This window comes from Nesoenas mayeri (genome assembly GCF_963082525.1).
Source record: "Nesoenas mayeri genome assembly, chromosome: 14".
In the NCBI taxonomy this organism is placed as follows: domain Eukaryota; kingdom Metazoa; phylum Chordata; class Aves; order Columbiformes; family Columbidae; genus Nesoenas; species Nesoenas mayeri.
Window position 1 is genome coordinate 11332763 of NC_137556.1, and position 19769 is coordinate 11352531.

At 40.4% G+C, this 19769-nt stretch overlaps 1 protein-coding gene across 1 annotated transcript in view; it reads right to left on the bottom strand.

The window, feature by feature from the left end:
* Nucleotides 1-2117: 2117 nt before the first annotated feature.
* P4HA2 (prolyl 4-hydroxylase subunit alpha 2) overlaps nt 2118-19769 on the bottom strand; it is a 28176-nt gene continuing 10524 nt past the window's right edge. Inside the window, exons 5-15 of the mRNA XM_080353509.1 lie at nt 18245-18382; nt 16788-17027; nt 14662-14867; nt 13715-13891; nt 9242-9312; nt 8909-9008; nt 7721-7774; nt 5836-5895; nt 3511-3579; nt 2963-3059; nt 2118-2219 (exon numbers count right to left, since the gene is read on the bottom strand). Coding sequence (XP_080209635.1) covers nt 2149-2219; nt 2963-3059; nt 3511-3579; nt 5836-5895; nt 7721-7774; nt 8909-9008; nt 9242-9312; nt 13715-13891; nt 14662-14867; nt 16788-17027; nt 18245-18382 — 1283 coding nt within the window. The 3' untranslated portion in view covers nt 2118-2148. The remainder of the gene's footprint in view (nt 2220-2962; nt 3060-3510; nt 3580-5835; nt 5896-7720; nt 7775-8908; nt 9009-9241; nt 9313-13714; nt 13892-14661; nt 14868-16787; nt 17028-18244; nt 18383-19769) is intronic.

Here is a 19769-nt window from a genome sequence, read left to right on the forward strand (position 1 = left end):
TTCTAGAATGATAGGAGACAGAATAGGGAATAAAATCTGCCAGATTACACAAACCTGCCTGGCAGGTAACTGAATGCCCTGGAGTCACATATGTGCTCTTCTCTAAAATAGCTATTATTCTTCAGATCAGATTAGCAGCAATCAAACCCTGCATGCAGCACAAAAAGCAGCTGAGCATTCGAGCAGTTCTGCACCCACTCATCACATCCTACTCCAGGGACAGACTGAAGGAAGGTGGAAGACAACTCAGAAAATAAGATAAGGTTTTTTCCCCAGAAAAAAATAAGCAGGTAAAATTATCTTTAGAAGTTCAGTATGATATAATACAGTTAACACTTATTTCCCAGCCAACTATGTTATTTCAGGAGTGGGACGTGCAGATTTTTGGCCAGAGTCCTGACATGAACTTTATCTGTCAACATACCACGTTGATAGAAAGTCTAAGTAGATTCTTCTTCCTCCCCCTGAAATCCAAAGTCTTACAGAGACTGTGGGTTTGGCTCATTACCAGTTGTTCTTCCCATCTGTGAGGCTGCCTCATGCTGAATGCTTTGTTATAAAGCAAAACTCCTTCCCTAAGTTTATGTTGTGCTGAGAGATTTTACTAAGAAAACTAGAGGTCAACAATGAAATATTCTGAGCAGCCAGCCAACAACCACAACATTCATGGCAAGAGAAGGAGCACTGTGAGAGATTAGAGAGGAGCTATCGAGCTGTGCTGTGCCAGGTCATTAAAGCTTTTAGGAAAAAAATCTTGCAAATCCTATAGCTACCTGCTATAACTGTTCACACAAAGCTCATTTACAAGACTAGATGCTCCCCTCATTTCAGTATCACTAACAACTGCAGCTCAACAAGTCTCTGGGGCAATCCAAGACCTCTCTCTTCAACCAGCTGTGTATGTTTAACAGAAAAAACAAAAACTTTAGTGAATACATGTACTTACATGCGGCATCTGAATGACTGAATAAAACAATCACCATTAAGTTCATTAATTCCTCACATGTAAAATTCCAGGGTACAAGAACATCTATTGCTTTATTACTAATACAATAAATTGATGACATCCATTACATCCAAAAAGAAAAACCTGTCTGTTCCACTTGTCTTTCCAAGGAAGATGCCACGCTCATCACTCCTAAACCTGCCTGACAGTGGTTTTAGGCACCACTTTGTTCCATCCTTGCACAGCACAGGGAGATGAAGTAGAGAGGAAACCAATATTTGTCACACGACAAACATGACAGCAACTGGATGTGTCAGTGTAATGGAGATTTCTTTCACTTTCTCAAGCCAGTTTCATATATACTTTTAGAAGGAAGAATTGTCGAGACTGTTGAGTCTTGAAAGTGTTCAAATTTTGTAATTGCTTGCATCAAAAATATATAGTACCCCACAAGAGATAAGTTAACATCACAGAGAAAGTGTAATAATACTGAGATCACAGTTGCCATTGGCCTGAAGTGTGCAGCCTGCCCACTCCTAGGATATGTTATAATTTCAATACACTAATCAAACCTTTCCAGCTTCAGTAGAAGGTGCAACAGTTCTGTATCATGTGCTAGAGCTTTAAATAAATCACCATCCAAAACCATGATGTATTTTGTATAGAAAAAGAACAAAGTGAAATGCCCTCAATAGAGGGAAACATAAAGGCCCACTGCTCCCTAAAACCAAGCGTTGATACACCTATAAAGGACACAAAGAGAATCACTTTATGGAAAGAACATTTATTTTTGTTTCAAAACATGTGATCCCTAGAAATACAATAAAATCAACATGTACACAAAACTTTAAAAAAAGCTTTGGTTCAAAGAAATATTTAACATCTAAATCTTCTGAGGTACAAAAGGCACAAGACCAGGCATCAAACATATCAAATCACCCACAGCGCTGTTCGCACCACTGGTACAGAGAACGTTGGGAGGGTGGAAGGCAGGGGGAACATGAACACGGAAATAACAGCAACCAAAACACACGTGTACGATGCCATTTACTTTCTTTCACAGGTGTTACATATTTTGTTTTTCTTTTTGGTAAAGTGCCAGGACTCTTGGAGAAAAAGATGGATCATTTCTTAGAAATGAACTGGAACAACCAACAGTAGAAAAGGAGACAGAGAAGCAAAGGCCTGTAGCAGGTTGGGTTTCAGTCAACCTCTGTTCTCCCACATGGTCTTAAGAATTCATTTCCTCTTTCATGAAACCATTTGTTTGAAACTGTGGAACAGAAATGCGAAATAAATTACCACCATGTAATCACCACAAATGTATCACCGCAGCGCAGATGGTTACTTCAAATAAAATCTCATCCCTCAGCCCGAGGATCCCTGCTCATACTTCTCTGCCCACCCAATGGGAAAGACGCAGGAAAATGCAAAAGGGCTGGGGAAGAAAGGATCTTCCTAATTGCACAGTTCTGGGGCCAACAGTAACAGAGCAGTATGTTCTGCATGTGGCATCATTTACAGATCAGGATGCTCTGACACTCCCAACCTTGGAGGCTGAGGAAGGTGAGTACTTGAATGGATGACAAAGCTTGAGAAGCTTTCAACAGTTATCAGAAATTCCCAGTGTCTATTCACATTTACCTCACAATAAGCTCTCCTCCTTTTGCACTTAAAACCATTCACAAATCTTTGTAGGAACAGACCCGGTTTTAGTCAAGTGATAATTCAAGTCATGCTGATGTTGGCACATTACACAAGCCCAGTGAGATTCTTACATGCTTTGTGTTGTCATTGACACAGAATAAACTCACTAGAAAAGCTACAGATGAACCTTGTAGCTGCTTAATGCTACATGATATTGATGGTGGGAGTTTTCATTATGGCCAAATGACTCAGTAGTTAAAATGGCAACACCCAGGTTATTAAAAGCTATTGTAAGAGTTCAGGATATCAACAGCTTTGCATATACATGAACCTTTCTTCAGGTTTCATTCCTAAAGGGGTATTACTTACCCCATTTACACCCTACTAGTACTGGACAAGCTGCATGCCTCGTTCTATAATCACCCTCGCCACTTCTGAAAAGATTGTACCAAAACACTGCTGTTCCCTGAAATGTGAAATCAGACATAGATTAGTCAGAACCTAGTCAGTATAACTATTCAGGTTACAGTACACTAACATTCAGGTTACAGTACACTATTCCCTCGTCCAAATCGTTGATGAATACATTTAATAACACAGGCCCCACTAAATAGAGTCCAGGCAGCTATTCATGGAAAAAGTAATAGGTTTTGAAGAAAAAATACAAGACTGTCTTATTTTCAGGGAAATAGGGTAACAGCTCCACACAAAAGCTGTTCACATTACACATAGTAAAGCAAAGGACACAGCCCTGCAGTCTGCCAAATTAGCTACAGCTGCCTTGATACACAGCAGCCTGTTGATCAAGGTGCCACAACAGCACTTTATCACATTAGCCAACTTTTACATGGATGCAGGACTGTGCTAAGGAAGAGACAAACAGGAAGAGAGGAGAAATCAAGCAAAACAGACTTTACCTTCTTGGGCCATATTGCTGCCCCAAAATCTGGGAAAACTGTAGCTCCTCCAGCTTCTACATCGCTCATCTGAGAAAACAAAGTCCACAGACTTTACAACACTTTTTGCACATGCAGCCCCACATCCTGAAGTGCCTCAAGCCTTAACAGGGAGAGATTTCTACTTGCACCTTTATGTGAGGCACTGATGAGGAAAGGACGCACTTCAACTAGCACGAACTGCAAGAGTAACAATTCCTGCTCTTGAAGGCTTTAATTTCAGCTGAAGGCTTTTGTTCAGCACTTCATCTAGATTATATATAATCCATTGCACAGACAATTAGCCATAAGAAGTTTTGTACCTGCGGTGTTAATAATCTTGTACTCTATAATAAGGGAGAGGACTTCAGAGTAAGTCAGTTTCAAGAATTTCATTCCAGTTTATGATTCAATCAGGAAAAAAGTGTCTGTTAAACCACATGTTTCCTCATAAATTGAAACCATGTCTTTGGAACTGATTTTCAATTTAGTTTATGCATCTTGGTCAACCACTTCAAAAATGAGACAAACTATTAGAAAACCTCACTTTCTGCACTGTTTCTATGCTGCTCACTAGTGATGCTACACCACATCTCAAGCTTTAATGCATACAGCTATGCAACTCTGAAGTAAAGCATATATCTTTACACTTTGTCCTTCTACACTAAAATGAATTTAACCCTATGGAGTTCATCAGTAATGATGGATTCACTCTAAATTCTAGACTTGATTAAAAACCCAGCAAAGTTCTTGGAAACACTCCCATTAAATAAAGTCTTTCCACTGATTTCAGTGAGTTTTTTGATTGGATTCTAATTAAAAGAAACAAGTGAGTCAGATCCAGCTCCCACCAAATTTAAACAGCAGAAATATTAATACAGTCCCCACATCCCCTCATTCTCTGTTGTAACTTGGATTTCTGTTTAAAGCAGATGTTATTACCACTCTGGTGTCCTCCTGCTTGGTACCTACAATAAAAGGGCATAAGATGCCACAGGTGCACAGGTTTTTGCCCCTTCCAACTAGAAAGCATGTACATGCAACTTTGCAAGTTAATACCTACAACTCAGCAGCACAACAACTTTTTAGTAAGGGTGTAGGTACATGTATGATATGTTCTACATGGGACATACAAGGGTAAGTCACCTTTGACCATGTACACCTGGCAGAGAATAAGGTGCATAGCATTCACTCTAAATCAAGGCTTATCCAAAAGTCTGAGAAGGAACCAAAATATAGGTAATTTCAAATTGAAGCCTCTTCTCAGCAGACAGTTTCACAGCTATTCATCTTACTCTGAATCTTGTTTCAGAGATTCTTTCCTCCTCTGTCATACCAAGTTGAAAGTACTTCTGGTTCTGTTTTGAGCTGCATTTCAAACTCAAAATACCAGCTCTGCCATGGATATTTCATCATAGAATTTTAAATTTGAAGTCGTATCTTTTAAATTTGAAGTTGTATCACTGAAAAGTTAGACACAGCAGATTAGGTGATCCTAGTTACTGATATAGGAAGTATAGGTTGACAGATAAAATACTGTCAGAAGACCACTGTGAAAACATAAGGCCACTGGTACCAGTGGCAGTTATGTTTATGACTCCAGTGTACATGGTCTCCAGGCTGTAAAATACATGCAACTAAAACTCCTCAGTTCTGCTTTTGCAACCCAGTTGCACTGAGTTTACTGGCTACGTCTCCTCCATTTGTTGAAGCTACAGCTATGCCAGAGTAACTCCAGCTTCGACAAACAGCTAAAATGGAGGTTTACAGACCACAGCATCAAGTGCTGTCAAACAGCAGTGGAAGAACGTGACTCTGTCACAGTAAATGGCTGATAGTCAAGTTCTCAACCAGCATACCACATGAGGAACACCCCCCACACTTGCCTTTTTGAAACAAGCCAAATTCTCCTCTCCCACCAACAAGGATCCAATGAAGTGGAAGATTTCATAGTAGAGTGGCCAAAAGGAAAAGCTGGGCCCTATATTCAAATTTTCTGCTTTGAGGTTAAACACCACCAGAATTCAACTCAAACGGGACAGCACCCGATGCTGCAAGAATAATGAAATCCCTACTTCCAGATGCCGGGGAAACTCTACAAATAACCAATGGCACAAGCTGTAAACAAGATGCTGCTAAAGTTACACTCAATGCAGAAAGGATCATCATACTTACATAGTTTAAAAAAGTGGCCACACGATTTCCAGTCCCTAACCGCTTGAAAGCATCTGGCTCATCTTTCTATAAAATTAAATGAGAATAACTGCAAACTTCAAGCTCACAGACAGCAGACAAAGAGGTACTTACATAGTTAAGAAACGTCGCTAGCCTATTTCCTTCCGATTTGAGTGTGCTGTCAAAGGGTCGCTGTAACAGACAACAACTTTAACCCCAGTTCCAAACAGGCTCACACTAGAGGTACAGCTGTGCAGCTCTGCAGAGAGATCCTTAAGCCTAATTTAAAGAGCTGGACTAGAAAGGGGACAGTTGATACAGGGCAATGCTAAAGCCATTACAGATTGCAGCCAGGGTGCACAAATACATGCACAGAGCACTCAGGTGCTGTAAGTAGCAGCACTGAAGCACTTCTCAGGACAGAGCAGAATGTTTTCAGGTCCTGTGGCACAGATGTTATCCAAGTGAATAACTGCATCAGCATCCAGTACAGAAATGTCCTAAGTCAACAGCTGAGGTGAATATGAAAAAAAACCCTCTTTGGTGGGCTTTAGATAACATACCAAATTCTCACAAATGTAGTAGTGACTCAAAGAAATATTGTAATGAGAAAACGCATTTTTTGCCAGCAGGCAAACTTGCAGAACAGCAATAAACTTCTTTCAGGTGGTTGCCTATCTAGGATTAAGGACCACATCAAAAAGATCCAATTGTCTTTACTCTGTAGGAAGTGTTTTGAGTTTGAAGTATGAGATCACGCTGGTGCCAGTTTAGAAGCAAAAAGCACATTTAGAATACCAGTGTGTCTCTCCTTCCTTCAGAAAAAATGCAATTAAAGGTTTGTTTACATTGCTAATAGTCAGGAAGTAATTTCAGCCAAGAGACATTGAGGTGCACTCTTCTACACAAAAGCAATAATCTTTGACATTTAAAGAAAAGCAGAAATCAGTAAAAAAAAAAAAACCCAAAACAAGCAGCAAGGAAAACCACATCCACCATCTCCAAGATGTTATAGTTCAATTATGGTTCAATCTACTTGAAGCACATTTCAAGAAATAAAGGTCTTTCCTAAAACAGGTTAATTAAAAAAAGACTTCTGCATCTGTATGTGCAAATTCAATCTAAAAGAACCACCACAAAAGCACTGAGATACAGGGCTCTCTCTGCCACCAGTGCTGAATCCAGCTCCAGCCGTGCTTTTCTGAACTTCCATATCAAAAAATGTTAACTTTTGAGCAAGCAATAAAATCTCAAAATTGTAATATGCAACTATTAAAGTGTCCGTGTTTGGGAACTGCAAGGCTGATCAGGAGATGGGGAGTATTTCAGCACTGAAGTGATGCACAGAGAGCCTGGAGGACCAGCCCAAAACTATGGCAAATTCTGCAATTGCGTGAACTGGTGACTGCAGCCAAGGTTACGCTCCAAGTGGAGCTCTGTCCCAGCGGCCTAATCCAGAAGTCAAGTCCACATGGCCGATTTGATGGCTGAGGTCCTTGAGCTTTGAAGAGAATTTAAGAGCATTTGCTCAACTCAGGAAACAAAGCAGTCTTAAGAGGAAAAGGCTCCTAACAGGCCAAAGCTAACGAATATGAGATTCCATAGTGTTGAAGTTCAGGATTTTTTTCTTTTTTTTAAACAGTGCTAAATTGGGTGGCTTTAATTCAGCACTCAATTACTGGGTTGCACTCTGGCTGCAGCAATCCCTTCTACCAGCTAAAGCCACTGGGACAGCCTGAATTAAGCCAGGTTCCATTGAAATGCCACATTTCTACTGGAAACAAAGGCATCAGATTTTATATTTGAAATGACCAGTCACCATAGCTCTTCATTATGATCAGCATGTTCATCAACTGTTTTAGGGTGACAAATTTCTGTTCCTTTTTTCTCCCCCCTTGCAGCAAACCAGAGACCTCTAGTGCCCATTGCAGATCTGGCACCCACCAGCTGCAAGTTCTGCTCCCTGTAGCACTGCCCTCCCCACTCCACTAAGAAGTAATTGAAAGCGGGATCTTACCCTAGAAAAATCGAAGTGTGGCTCATACTGCCCTCCCATTCCATAGTTGGCAACCTGCAGCATGGAAAAGGGAAACAAACATCCATTGAACCACACATGTCTGCTGCAGAAGGCAGCATTTGCCCTCAGAAATCCAAAATATGCTTTAAGAAGCAGCACTTTGTGGCAAGACTGTTATCCACAGCACACTTGCTTTCTCTTTTAAATTGCCAGAAATGAGGTACATGGATGACAAACAACTTAAGTGCTCTTTCTATTTCATAGTTTAAGGATTTTGCTGATATTTCTCTGTACCAAATGTTTCTCAAAGGCAGCACCCTACTTACAACTACAACAGCCCATTTAACATGCATTAGCAGCAAGTTTTACCACACTCTTGCTCCCTCCTCTGAAGAGGGAGCTGAGTGTGTGTTGTCCTCCAAGTATGTGTGTCTCAACTAGGAGACAGGTTCTGTGTCACACTTGTATGATCTGTTATGTACATACACCCATCCAGGAACATAGATGGTTTAAAGTAGCTTAAAAGCACATAACATAAGATTTAGTTCTCTGAGGCTGCACTCAACATGCCTCCCAGATCACTGCACAATTACCTGGTTTCTGTGGATAACCAGTAATCAACAGCCCTTCCATCAGGCTCTAAAACAGGAATTCAAGGAGCACAGAGGAAGAGAAGCAGTAAGCAGCCTTAGGTACAGGTATTCTGGCAATGCTGTACCACTTCTACTCCCCCACCTCTCCCCAGACGGCCAAAGGTCAGAATTTGCATGAGAATATAGCAGGGCTATGAAAAAATGTTTGGGTCTTTGAAAGGTTCAACTAGGAAGGAGGTTTAACTTTTGCAGACTTGGAAATAAGTAGCAGGCACTTCCCTCAAAACAAACTGGTGAATTACAGATTCCTGCATGAATTTACCTTCTATTTCTTTGATATCTTCACCCTTCTCTCCCTGGCACACAAGGGAAAACATCTACCTGCCAGGTCCTTACAGCTGGCAGCAGCTGGAAACACCCTACACTCTGCAGAAAGACCTACCTTACCTGCTCTGTGTGTGTGGTCAGCAGACAACAGAACCCAAAGAGGGACTGGGTAAGAGCCAGCCTACGTCCACATCTGCATAAGCACCACACCACCCTGCCCAGCAGCTCATTTTACCGGGATAAGGTCTGATGAGACAAATGTACCAACCTGCAGTAGTTCAGCTGTTTTCACTGTTAACCCTGTGATCTGTTGCATTCGTTGATTCACCTTGGCCACAACAGGATCATCATCTTCCTCCAACCATGAGCTAGGATAAAGAAATGATTGAAACACATTATTTTGGAATACCAACCACAACAACCCATTTCCCAAGGCAGAAGGAGGTTCTGCCCCCAGTCAGATGGCTAAAAAAGCCATTTACCATGCATTTGCTGGGCAAGCTTTTGCTACATGCAAAGCAGGTCAAGTTTCCAGCTGTAGGTAGCAGATGACAGCTGTTAAGCACAAAACCCTTAAAGCTAAGCTCTTCTCTAGGCTTACCTTTTTGATACCCTGTAGCTAGCCACTGTAAGGACACCGGTTTTGGGATCACGTACTGTGGCTCGTGCCAGCTGTGTCAAAAAAATCCCAAGGAGGAAGAATCATCAACTACATGTTAGAAAAAAGCTTTCTCTCATCTTAATCAAAAGCAACACCTGATTTGTCCAATTTCAACATATCCCTGGAGACATATATATATCAATATATTGATATATTGAGTTATAGCTCCAACCTAGACTGTGTTCCAATTTCATGCTAGAACAGTACATGCAGAAACACAAGCGTGATCCATCACCTGCATTTGAACCTGGAAGAAAAGAATTTGACTGACTGCACAATCTATGATACTAAATCCACAAATATTGCTTCCTGACCATGTTTCAAAGGTATTTTTTTAAACAGCTGGAGCCAATATTAGCAAGAGGGAACAATAAAAGTTAGCAAGATACGAAGCCCAAATTCTTGGCAAAGAGAAAAATCACTGGATATTCTGAATTTTCAGTCTGCTCCTCATGTGGACTGAAAAAACCCAACTCCATTCTTAGATGAAAAACAACAAGTGAAAAATGTTTAGAGTGAGTTACAAATTATGGGGCAAGCAGTGGTAGAAAACTCCAGAGGGCAACTCTCACCATTACCACACTCAGATTTTCCAACTGGAAGAGGCTTGAAACATCTAATTTGCAGAGACAGTTTGAGATAATATCACTACATTATGAAGGTAACTCTGCAAGAGCACAGACCACCTATGCATTTTAAACAGCAAGTAATGCATCATCACCCTTAGGCCATATCACCATGTTTGTAAGAAAAACGTGGAACTTGGCAAAAACGCTCAGATTGGCTGCGGTGTCAAAGTGACAGACTGCTGCTCACAACACACAACAGTCACTTTGGTTTTATACTTGCAGCTGAGAACAAGAACTGGGACACTCCTTTGACTGTAAACTCAGACCACATTTAAATTTAACTCCTGCAAACCACAAACACTTCACATCATGCCTCCATCCTTCCACTTAATTATAGGTCACAAAAAAGCCTTTTCATTTGCATTTTCTTCACAGCATGCAGTCATTATTTCCTTCATTTCTCCTCAAATAACTCTCCAGCCAGCTTTACAACCCAATCCATGTCAGCTGTCTTGTCCCTATACAAGAGTTCTTGGCACAGCTGTTTCTGTAACTGAGTCACTTATTTTGTTCCAGATTTCTCCTGCATAAATCATAACAGAAGAGCCAGGCTGACTGTTGTTCTTCTCTTGTACAATTGCACATAGCTTTTAGGATATAATTTAGCTTCCCAAACTTTTCATTCTACTGCTATTTTCAAGTCTGCATATGCTTGCTTGATTTCTGCACCAAGCATTTGATCCAAATAAATCTGAACTAAAATATTCATATTATTGCATATCTCCTCTCTATGAGAACAGAGCACTTCTCTTTCTGATAAGCAGGCTTCCTCACTTGCAACATGGTGGAGAATGCAACCTTATAATATGCATTTTCTGGGCTTTGAAGAATCATCATAACACACTGAATTGGTCAGAAGCTTCATATACTCCTCCTCTCCAAGTCTGCATTTAGTTTAGCGTGCATTCTATCGTCTTTTCTTTACAAAATTCTGTATTGCTGAAATCCTACAGCACTGAGTTCAAAGATCTTCAAGTGTCCCCCTCTGTGCCATATTTTTGGCTGTTCTGATCTTTCACAGCAGACCTGTCCCAGTACTATCCACACCAATAAAGTTCAGAATTTTCCAGACCCTTCCCAGTCAGCTCTGATATTGCCTGAAAAGCTGGAACTGCTTTTTGGAACTGGAGTAAAAGTGTTCGCGTTGTGCAAAACAAGCACGAAAACCAACTCGAACACAACTGACTCTCAATCGTGTACAGATGTTGTTTCCCTACAAAACAAAAAATATTGGCAACTGTAAACTGCAGATAATGTTAAAGTGCTTGGACCCGAAAGCAGAAATGTCTTGCAAATGCATTTTAGAACAAAGGAAATGCTCATCTTTCTGAGCCCAAAACTAACATACTACTTCAGAGTTCTGTTTGAAAGCTTCCATGACTACTAACTAAAATTTCCTGGCTGAAATTAAGCCACATTTAAGGACCATTTCATGACAGGACTTATATTTTCCATTCTTTCAGTAGTAATGCAGAATTTAAAGCTATTCCTGCAGCTGAGCTACAGACTTAAAAAAAAATCAGTTATAAGAAAACAGTTGATTTTTTTTAATTTAAAACTTTCATCTGAATCTTAGGACTATACTATTTGCCTACTCTTAGAGGGACTGTTCCCTACTACATAGATTATATGAAAAATTCCCCTGGCATCAGTAGCATAAGAAAAGCTCAAGTGAGCAAGACTTAAGACTTCTCACAAAACAAAAGGTTCAAAGAACCCTACATTTAACTTTGAACGAAAAGGGAAAAACAAACAACCTGCCTTATTTAGCCTATGCTTAATTTGATAAAATAGATTAAGTGATACGCTCTATTTGAATGTTTCCATTTTATCTGAAGCTCTTGAAGTTTTATAGTATGATGTAATAGGAAAAAGTCTCCGTTTATGGAGGTGAGAGTCCTCATTGAGACAGGAGTGTTCTGCCAACACTCTCACAGCTGGCTGGTAGTCACACAAGCCCAGCTTCACAAACATCGCAAATTATTAATGTCCTCAGGAAGCATCAGTTTATCAGCCTGCTTCTAACTAGATATTTACATTTACATTTAGAAACACATAGAGAAGGGTAATTTTTGACTGGAATTTTAGTACCACATTGCATAGCAGTAACTACAAGAGTGGTAAAATGAACCATTCATCTATAAAAATAGAAATGTTTAGTTTTACATGTTTGTCAAGTCTGACAGAAAAATAAGCTGTAGCATCTAGTACTGAACTCACACTGTCATACTTTTACTGCCAGAAAGGAAGTGGTTAGTCATGAAATTCCACCTCCAGAAAAATCAGACAAGATAATTATTAGCTTTGCATTAGGTAGCTGCTTTTTATTGTGTGCAGAGCCACTAGAATTCACACCATGAGTAACAGGTATTGTATCAAACCCAGGGTTACCTCTCTAAGCTGCTGCCTTTGAGCTGGGTCTACAGCCAGCACGCTGATGCTGTCACATCTGCTCCTCTGCTGCTCCCCAGACAGCCTTCTACCTGGGAAGGTCAGATCTAAAGTGCTCTGGGAGAAAACTGAATTGTGCATTTGTCATTACAAGTACTTTGCTCTTCCCAGACTGGGAATTATTAAGAGCACAAATTATTTCTGCACTGAGTTACCTATATCTCATTATTCCCAAGGAGCTGTGTGTGGCTTCAGGAGTACACTGCAGTTCCAATTGTGGCATCTGTAAAAATTATTGAAGGTTCAACCCAATTAGCAGAACTTGGCGCAGCTTTACATTATTTAGAGCTTTTTAAGAAGGAACCTATAAATTTGATTTGCGATTCTGAGTATGTAGTCAAGGTCCAACACACATATCTAATTCTGAACTGTTTGGTTTTGTTGTGTTTTTTAAAAAAACAACAAAAAGGGGGGGGAAGAAGTAGGGAAAACACCACAAAACCAATTGTCAAAAGCATTTTATGTGATGAATCACTTAGATATAAGTGTTACAGCCCAAATTTGCCCTGTGATGAAACGCTTCACAAGTACGACCCAAAAACATGCTAAATCAGAAAGAATCTACATTAGTTATAGTCAAATCACTAGTTATTGGTCAATGGAAAAGGCCACATCAATTGATAACCTGGGCGAGAGGCTATGCTTGTGTCTTTACAGATCAAGGGCTACAATGGTTGCCAGCATGTAATGTGAAACCTGTGTTATCTTCCTGACAATGATTGCTGCAACTGCTGCATTTTGGATGCCTGCACAGACAAAGACTAACATGTGGATTACTTTAGCCAATACGACTGGCCAGGACTCCATAGGCCTACCCGTGTGAAAGATGGGAGTAAAGGAGTATCCGGAGATGTTAAGGATGTACCCGTGAGAGAGAAGGAAGTAAAAGAGTAACATTGATGATAGCAAAAATAGCCAATGAGATGTTACTGCTCTAACTTGTAACCAATAGTGAAGAGACACATGAATTGGTAAAACTGTATAAAAATGCACTTGTGGCAATAAATGAATCCACTACATTCATCCTGGAAGAACTTGGTCTATGCCATTTGCCCATCTCAACCACGACAAGTTTCCTAAAAGGTTTCTAAGCCATTTACTAAGAACTTCACATCATTAAGTGCAACAATGCATAAATACCTTCAGGAGCCTGGGCTTTATGGTCCTACATCACCAGGCAGTATCGAAATCGCTTCCCTTAGGCTCACAGCTGCAGTGTATCATCTGTAGTATGAAACCAGATCTTTCAAATCCTTTGCCTAGTCTTTGCTAATATAAATTAAGCCATGGAATTAGCAGTCATTAGTGAGATGAAAGAAGAAGGGGAACTTACCTTTGGCTTCGCTAGTTGTTTGATTTTTTCAATTTCTTCATCAGACATGACGTCATAGTATCGTACAATATGAGGGCTATCCCATTCATCTTCTTCCTTAAAGGGAGCTATGAGCAGATGAGGGTTTCTGTTTCCATCATGGTACCTACAAAACAGCCTTTTCTGTCTTCGAGGTGTCTAAAACAAAACACAAAACAGTTTGCTCAATCACTTTCTAGGAACTTCAAACAGGCAAGACAAAAAAGAAAATGAGCTTCATTCTACAAATGCTGTAAAAGCCATTGGCTGACTAACAAATTTAAGAGGTAAGCATGTGTGATGTTGCAATTTACTGCAAATAACATATGCCACACAAGATACCACTGAGCAACATCTGAAATACTGCCTTTTAGGATAATTAAATCATAATAGGTTACAGAGTAAACAAACAACCACACAAACAGCAAGCTGTAAAAAAGTCTAGTTTTTATAATTAAGACTATGCAGATGGAATAAATTGATTCCTTTCCCTGCACTGAGAATTAAAACCATGTTTGTCAGGAAGTACTGGCAACTGGTTGGTCAAAACAGTCACTCCAGAGGGACACGTCCTTAACATGCAAAAGGGAATAACGTGATTCCGTAAGCGTGGCAAAGCATAACCAGCTCTCAGTGGAAAAAGCCTCCTAGTATATCTGTACAGCCAGCATTTGAAATGGCTCAGTAGACACACTGAGGAGAATCAATTTTCAACCACCTTTAAGAGGTAAAATTGAGACCTGTTAACAGCTGAAGATAGAGAGACCAAGACTTAAGGTACAAATCTCAGCCTGGACAGAACTACATTTAATTTTTTCTTAAAAAACCAAATAAAACAGCTTCACAGAAGGAAAAACTTAGAGTGGTCAGGCTTGATGGGACACTTATGCAAAGGCAGCATAGTCAGGAAATTCTTGCCTTTCTCTTACCATTTTCACCCCTTCACCTCTGCAGAGGGCCTCATAGATATCACGCTCCGGTAAATAGTCCAGAGGCCTCTCATAGGCACCACTTTGCACCACTGGTTCAGTCGTTGTCATGGTCTTGTTTGACTTCTCTTGCTCCTTCTCTCTCTCCTTCTCCAGCAACTTTTCAAAGTACCGCAGATTGCTGCCTGCTCTCTCGTGAGTACTGTCTTCATTGGGAGAAAAAAAGAAGCAGTGATTTATGTAATCTCAGAAACTGTTAATACAAACAAGCCTTTGTATTAAGACAGCAATTTTCCCCTCCTTAAAGCATTATCAGGCAACCAAAGGCATTGGCTCCAGTCGGCACTGAAAACGAGCACTGGGACATCTGTCCTTGCAAAGGGAGGGTAGGCACAGGCTGCAAAAGAATCTTTGCTGGAAGGACTTATGACAAAACTTGTATTCCAAGAAAAAAAAAAAAAAAAGGAGATTTTGGTCTTCACATCTGTCCTTTTCTCTCAACTTTTCTGCCCAGTTCTATCCCAGATAAGCAGATCATAGAGCTCATCAGCAGAGGTCATGCTAATCAAATTAGAATCACAGAATCATTTCAGTTGGAAGAGACCCTCAGAATCATTGAGTCCAACCATAACCTACCCTAACTCTAGCACTAAACCATGTCACTTGCTGCACCTCTCCTCCCCACACTCTGTCCCACACAAGGATGCTTTAACCACAGGCTGCACTGGAGGCACAGCCACAAACTTCAGTCCCAAACACCTCTTCCAAAGTCAGGAAGCTCAGAGGGATGTGTTACCACTTAACAGCCCACCCACAGCACAGAATCCCAGAATAGTTTGGGTTGGAAGGCACCTTCAGAAGTCATCTAGCCCAATCCCTCTGAAATGAACAGGAACATCTTCGACCAGATCAGGTCATCTTTCTTTAGACGTGTAACAGGTTTATCTGGAGGTATACTGGATCACTTGCATCACTGGACCTACCATTAGTGATTTATTAATGATGTTGGTATGAATCACTACACATCAGCAATAGATCTTTACCCAGCTTAACTAAGAAAGAGCAATTGCCTGTCTACCAGTGTTTCTGGACACCAGCACCCAGAACAGCTTTTTTTCCTTCTGGCCCTCCCAAGCTAATTGTGTTTATCTTACAGAACTAAACCAGAAGTAACCGCTCATTAGAGCCCAGACTAATTGTGGCCAGGTAAGGAAGTTGAGCCCAGAGCAGAGGAAGCTGCTGCTCCCAGAGGGAACTGCTGAGTCTGTTCCACTGTTGAGTGCTGATAAGGATTTAATTTCTGCTATCAGCACTAAACTCTGCTGCAGAGGGAACTTGATTCAATACCTATTCATATGCTTGCAAATATTAATCTATGAATTCCAATGCCTGCAGAAACTAAACTGATAAATATTTTTCAATACAAAGGCTTCACCCATGCTCAGGATGAAGCTATCATCTAAACGAAGAGCTGCAGCTGACTAAAAAAACCCATATAAATACATAACACAGTGGATGCTAACTAATTGGGGAGGATAAACCTTTCCAATGCAGGAAGCAGACAAAGCTGGATAGGAAGCAATGCTTATTTGCTTACCCAGGAGAAATCTACAAACAGACCAGAGATAAAGGAAGTTTTCACGAATATCTGTTACGGATATTGAGAAATAAACACTTTAAGATCTCAGGCAAAGTATTCTTCTGGCAAAGGGTACCTGCACTAAGGAATAAAGAGGAATATGTGAAGTCAGTAGGACTTTACAGAAGACAGAGGACTCTGCCTAAGTCCATGGCAGGCTTGATCTCCACTTGAGACAACACAGGCTTTAACCATTACCAAACACATCTTGGTACTCTGAGGCAAAGCACAGAAGTACTGCAGTCAGACACACATTTGGGTTCTTGTGTAAGTAGGCTGTTTGGGTTTCTTTGTTGTTGGGTGGGAGTTGGTTTGTTTTGTTGTTTTTTTTGGTTTGGGTTGGTTTTGGTTTTTGTTTTTCTGGGACCTACATTTATTATCAGTCATCTGGCAAGATATCCTTCCAGCCAGCTGACCAATACGTATGGGCCATGACTGCTGTTGGCAACAGTCCCCAGCACTAGAATAGCAGATCTTTTGTTCTTACCAAGGGATATCAGACGTCTGGTAAGCTCCATGGCTCTATGTAAATCCCCAAACTGGAAAACCGCATAGCTGAGATAATCTAGGATCTCCACTTTGCTGACTGTCGTATCTTCCCCCTCATCGTGTTGTTTTAAGGCTTGTTCCATCCAGAGCACTGTGTGGTAGTAATCTCCGTCATTGTAAGCAGTCTTCCCCATACCAAAGCAATCACCTACTGTCAAAGAGGATCTATACTTTGTTCCTGAAAACAAAAGATAGCTTTAAACAATCCACACAGAAGTATCTTCGCTTTCAAATACACAGAGCACACTGAGGAATATTTGTAAATACATACTTCTATCATCCAAAAAGGCTTCTAAAAGATAGCGCTTCGACAATATTTTATGTTCTGTACTAAACTGATCCTTCAGAATTAAAGATTAAATTCTATCCTAATTCTGTGGCATTAATTCTTTGAAAACCAAGAGAGTTTAACGTAGAAATTGGACTGTAAAGTTATTGTGTTTTCTGTTGTAGACAAAGGCAGAGCAGACTAACAGCTTAACAGATTCTACTGAACCTGCAAACAAACACTGCTACATGATTAGTGAAGTGTGGCTATATGCGGAGCTGGCTTGTTTGCTGTTTACTGGAGATGTATATCTGTGTGTAAGCAAGCTGATGGTTATTTAGCCAAACCAGGTATCCATTTGACTAACTCTGCACTGTTTTCCAGTTGCTCCAGCTCAGCAGATGAACAGATAACTCTAAGTTCATTGTTAATAACCTACATATGACTAAAACTGCTCTGTCAACTCATCTACCCACACCCCAATCAGTTCAGTTTGTAAATGGTGTGTTACCAGCAACTGTAACCTGTTTTAGTAAGTCTGCAGCAGCAACAAACATTAATCAAGACTCAGCTGCCAAAACACTGAAGCATCCCAATATATCTGTGTACTTTCCAAAACATCCCTCTGTGGCAACAACTGTTAATCCTCATTTCATAGATAAAGAACAGAAGCAAAGTTATTCAACCAAAGCCTCACTGGAAGACTGCAGCAAACAAGAACAGAGTCAAGCTTTGCAAGAGCCATCAGAGCAGTGAATTATGGAGCAGCTCCTTCCCCTGGCTCATAAGTTATTTGGGATGGGAAGCACACACAGCATTTGCCTACACAGTAACCAGCACAAGAAAGCATGGCATCCTTTGTTGTTCTGGTATAGTGATTAGAAAAATCAGCTTTTCTTTTGTAACACTAATTGAGCTGGTCACTGCAGACCACAGCTCTTCAGCTTGGGTGGGAAGAACCTCAAGGTTGCTCTCAAAGTACCAAAGTAGAGATATCTGCAAGCATCTCAGCTGCTTGGACTCTCAGCACTACTGTTCTTCCTCGCTACTGAAAAAGGAGATTTGGAGAGTTTGAAGATGTCACCATTTCCTTTCTTTTCATGCAGAAGAGACCCTTATGCACTTACCTGGTAAGTTGCCTCGAGAGAGTGTTTCAGGATCCAGTTTGTACGTGTCCTGCAGGCGCATCAGAGCTTTCGCAGCTCCAGTCTCATCTTCTTCAGTTGGAAAAAACTGACGCTGAATTGTAAGATTTGCAATAAAGCCTTTGCAGAAAAAGGGAGAGATGTTACTTCCAGAGTTTGAACAAATATCAGTACCAGATTAACACAGAAAAGGAAACATCTGCTTTGTTTCGGGAATTGCGATTCAAATAATCCAGATTTGAAGCCTCTTGCTAGGCTCCCAAGTTACAAAAACATTTTTTTCTGTGCCATTTTAAGAACTACAGCTCACAAGTAAAAGATTAAGGATAAATAACCACTAAACCCCTCAGTTTACTTGGACCACACAACTGCTAAAGGACAATGTGAATCTAACAATCCTCATTTTCCTGTAATGTGTTTCTAGCATGAAAACTTAACAGCTTTCATCAGTTCTCTTGCAATACCCACAGACACAACTGCAGATCATAGTACTGAACAATGATTTCAAACTACTCTGACCTGTAAAGCCATAAAAGCTTTTCACATTTCAGCTCAAGGGACAGAGACCCTGATCCAGGATGCCCTAAGTAAGGGTAACACCTTATGAGCAAGAGTCTTTTAAACCTGACAAATAAACCCAAGTGACATTTAGAAATAAAATTAAATGCATCACATAAACACAGAGGTTGCACAGCAGGTCAGTCAGGCAGAAGTGGGGGCAATCCACTGAAGGAAAACTATTTGGGCATTTCCAGTCATGCAGCAAGCATGAATTAATGACAGAAGCACTCAATAGAACTGAGTATTTTATTTCCATCTAGGATGACTATTCCAAAAGGCAATAAAAATCTTGGCTGGAAAAATCTTCCAAGCACCTAAACTTTAGCATATGCAGAGTAGAAAGGGAAAACATGCAGTGTTCTGCCTCAAAAACACAGCCTCTTCTCCCTTGCTTTCAATAAGTCCAATAAAAATAAACCTGCATTTAAAAAAAAACGCTTTGGCAGGCAGACACTTTGACAATATGACGCAAAACCGAAGTTTAGTACTGGAAACATCTGATTTAGAAGGATAGGTTTACAGATAGTGGTTGTATATATTATCCTGTTATCAGACTGACTACAACATCTGCCAGCTCTTAATGCTGGGGCTGATACATATTCCTTCAACAATTCAGTATGTGTCTCATTTTGATTCTTAAATCTTATCAACTGATCAACATGGTCAAAAACCAATGATGACCACAAGAAGCAAGAGACTGGGAGTGCAGATGAGTAAGTTTAATGGAACATAAACCTCAAGACTAGGAGTAACCCAATAGCTGCCAACACAGCTGACAACTTGAACATGTCCTGTTCTCCCTTTTCCCCAAAGCAAGCAGGTAACAGTTTCTTTGAGTCATAACTGAGCTGTGTTTGTGACAAGTTTCACTCACTGGGTAACCAGTAAACAAGAGACCAGTCAGTAGTTTAAGTTTCAACCCAACTTGGCCATAATATTTAAACCA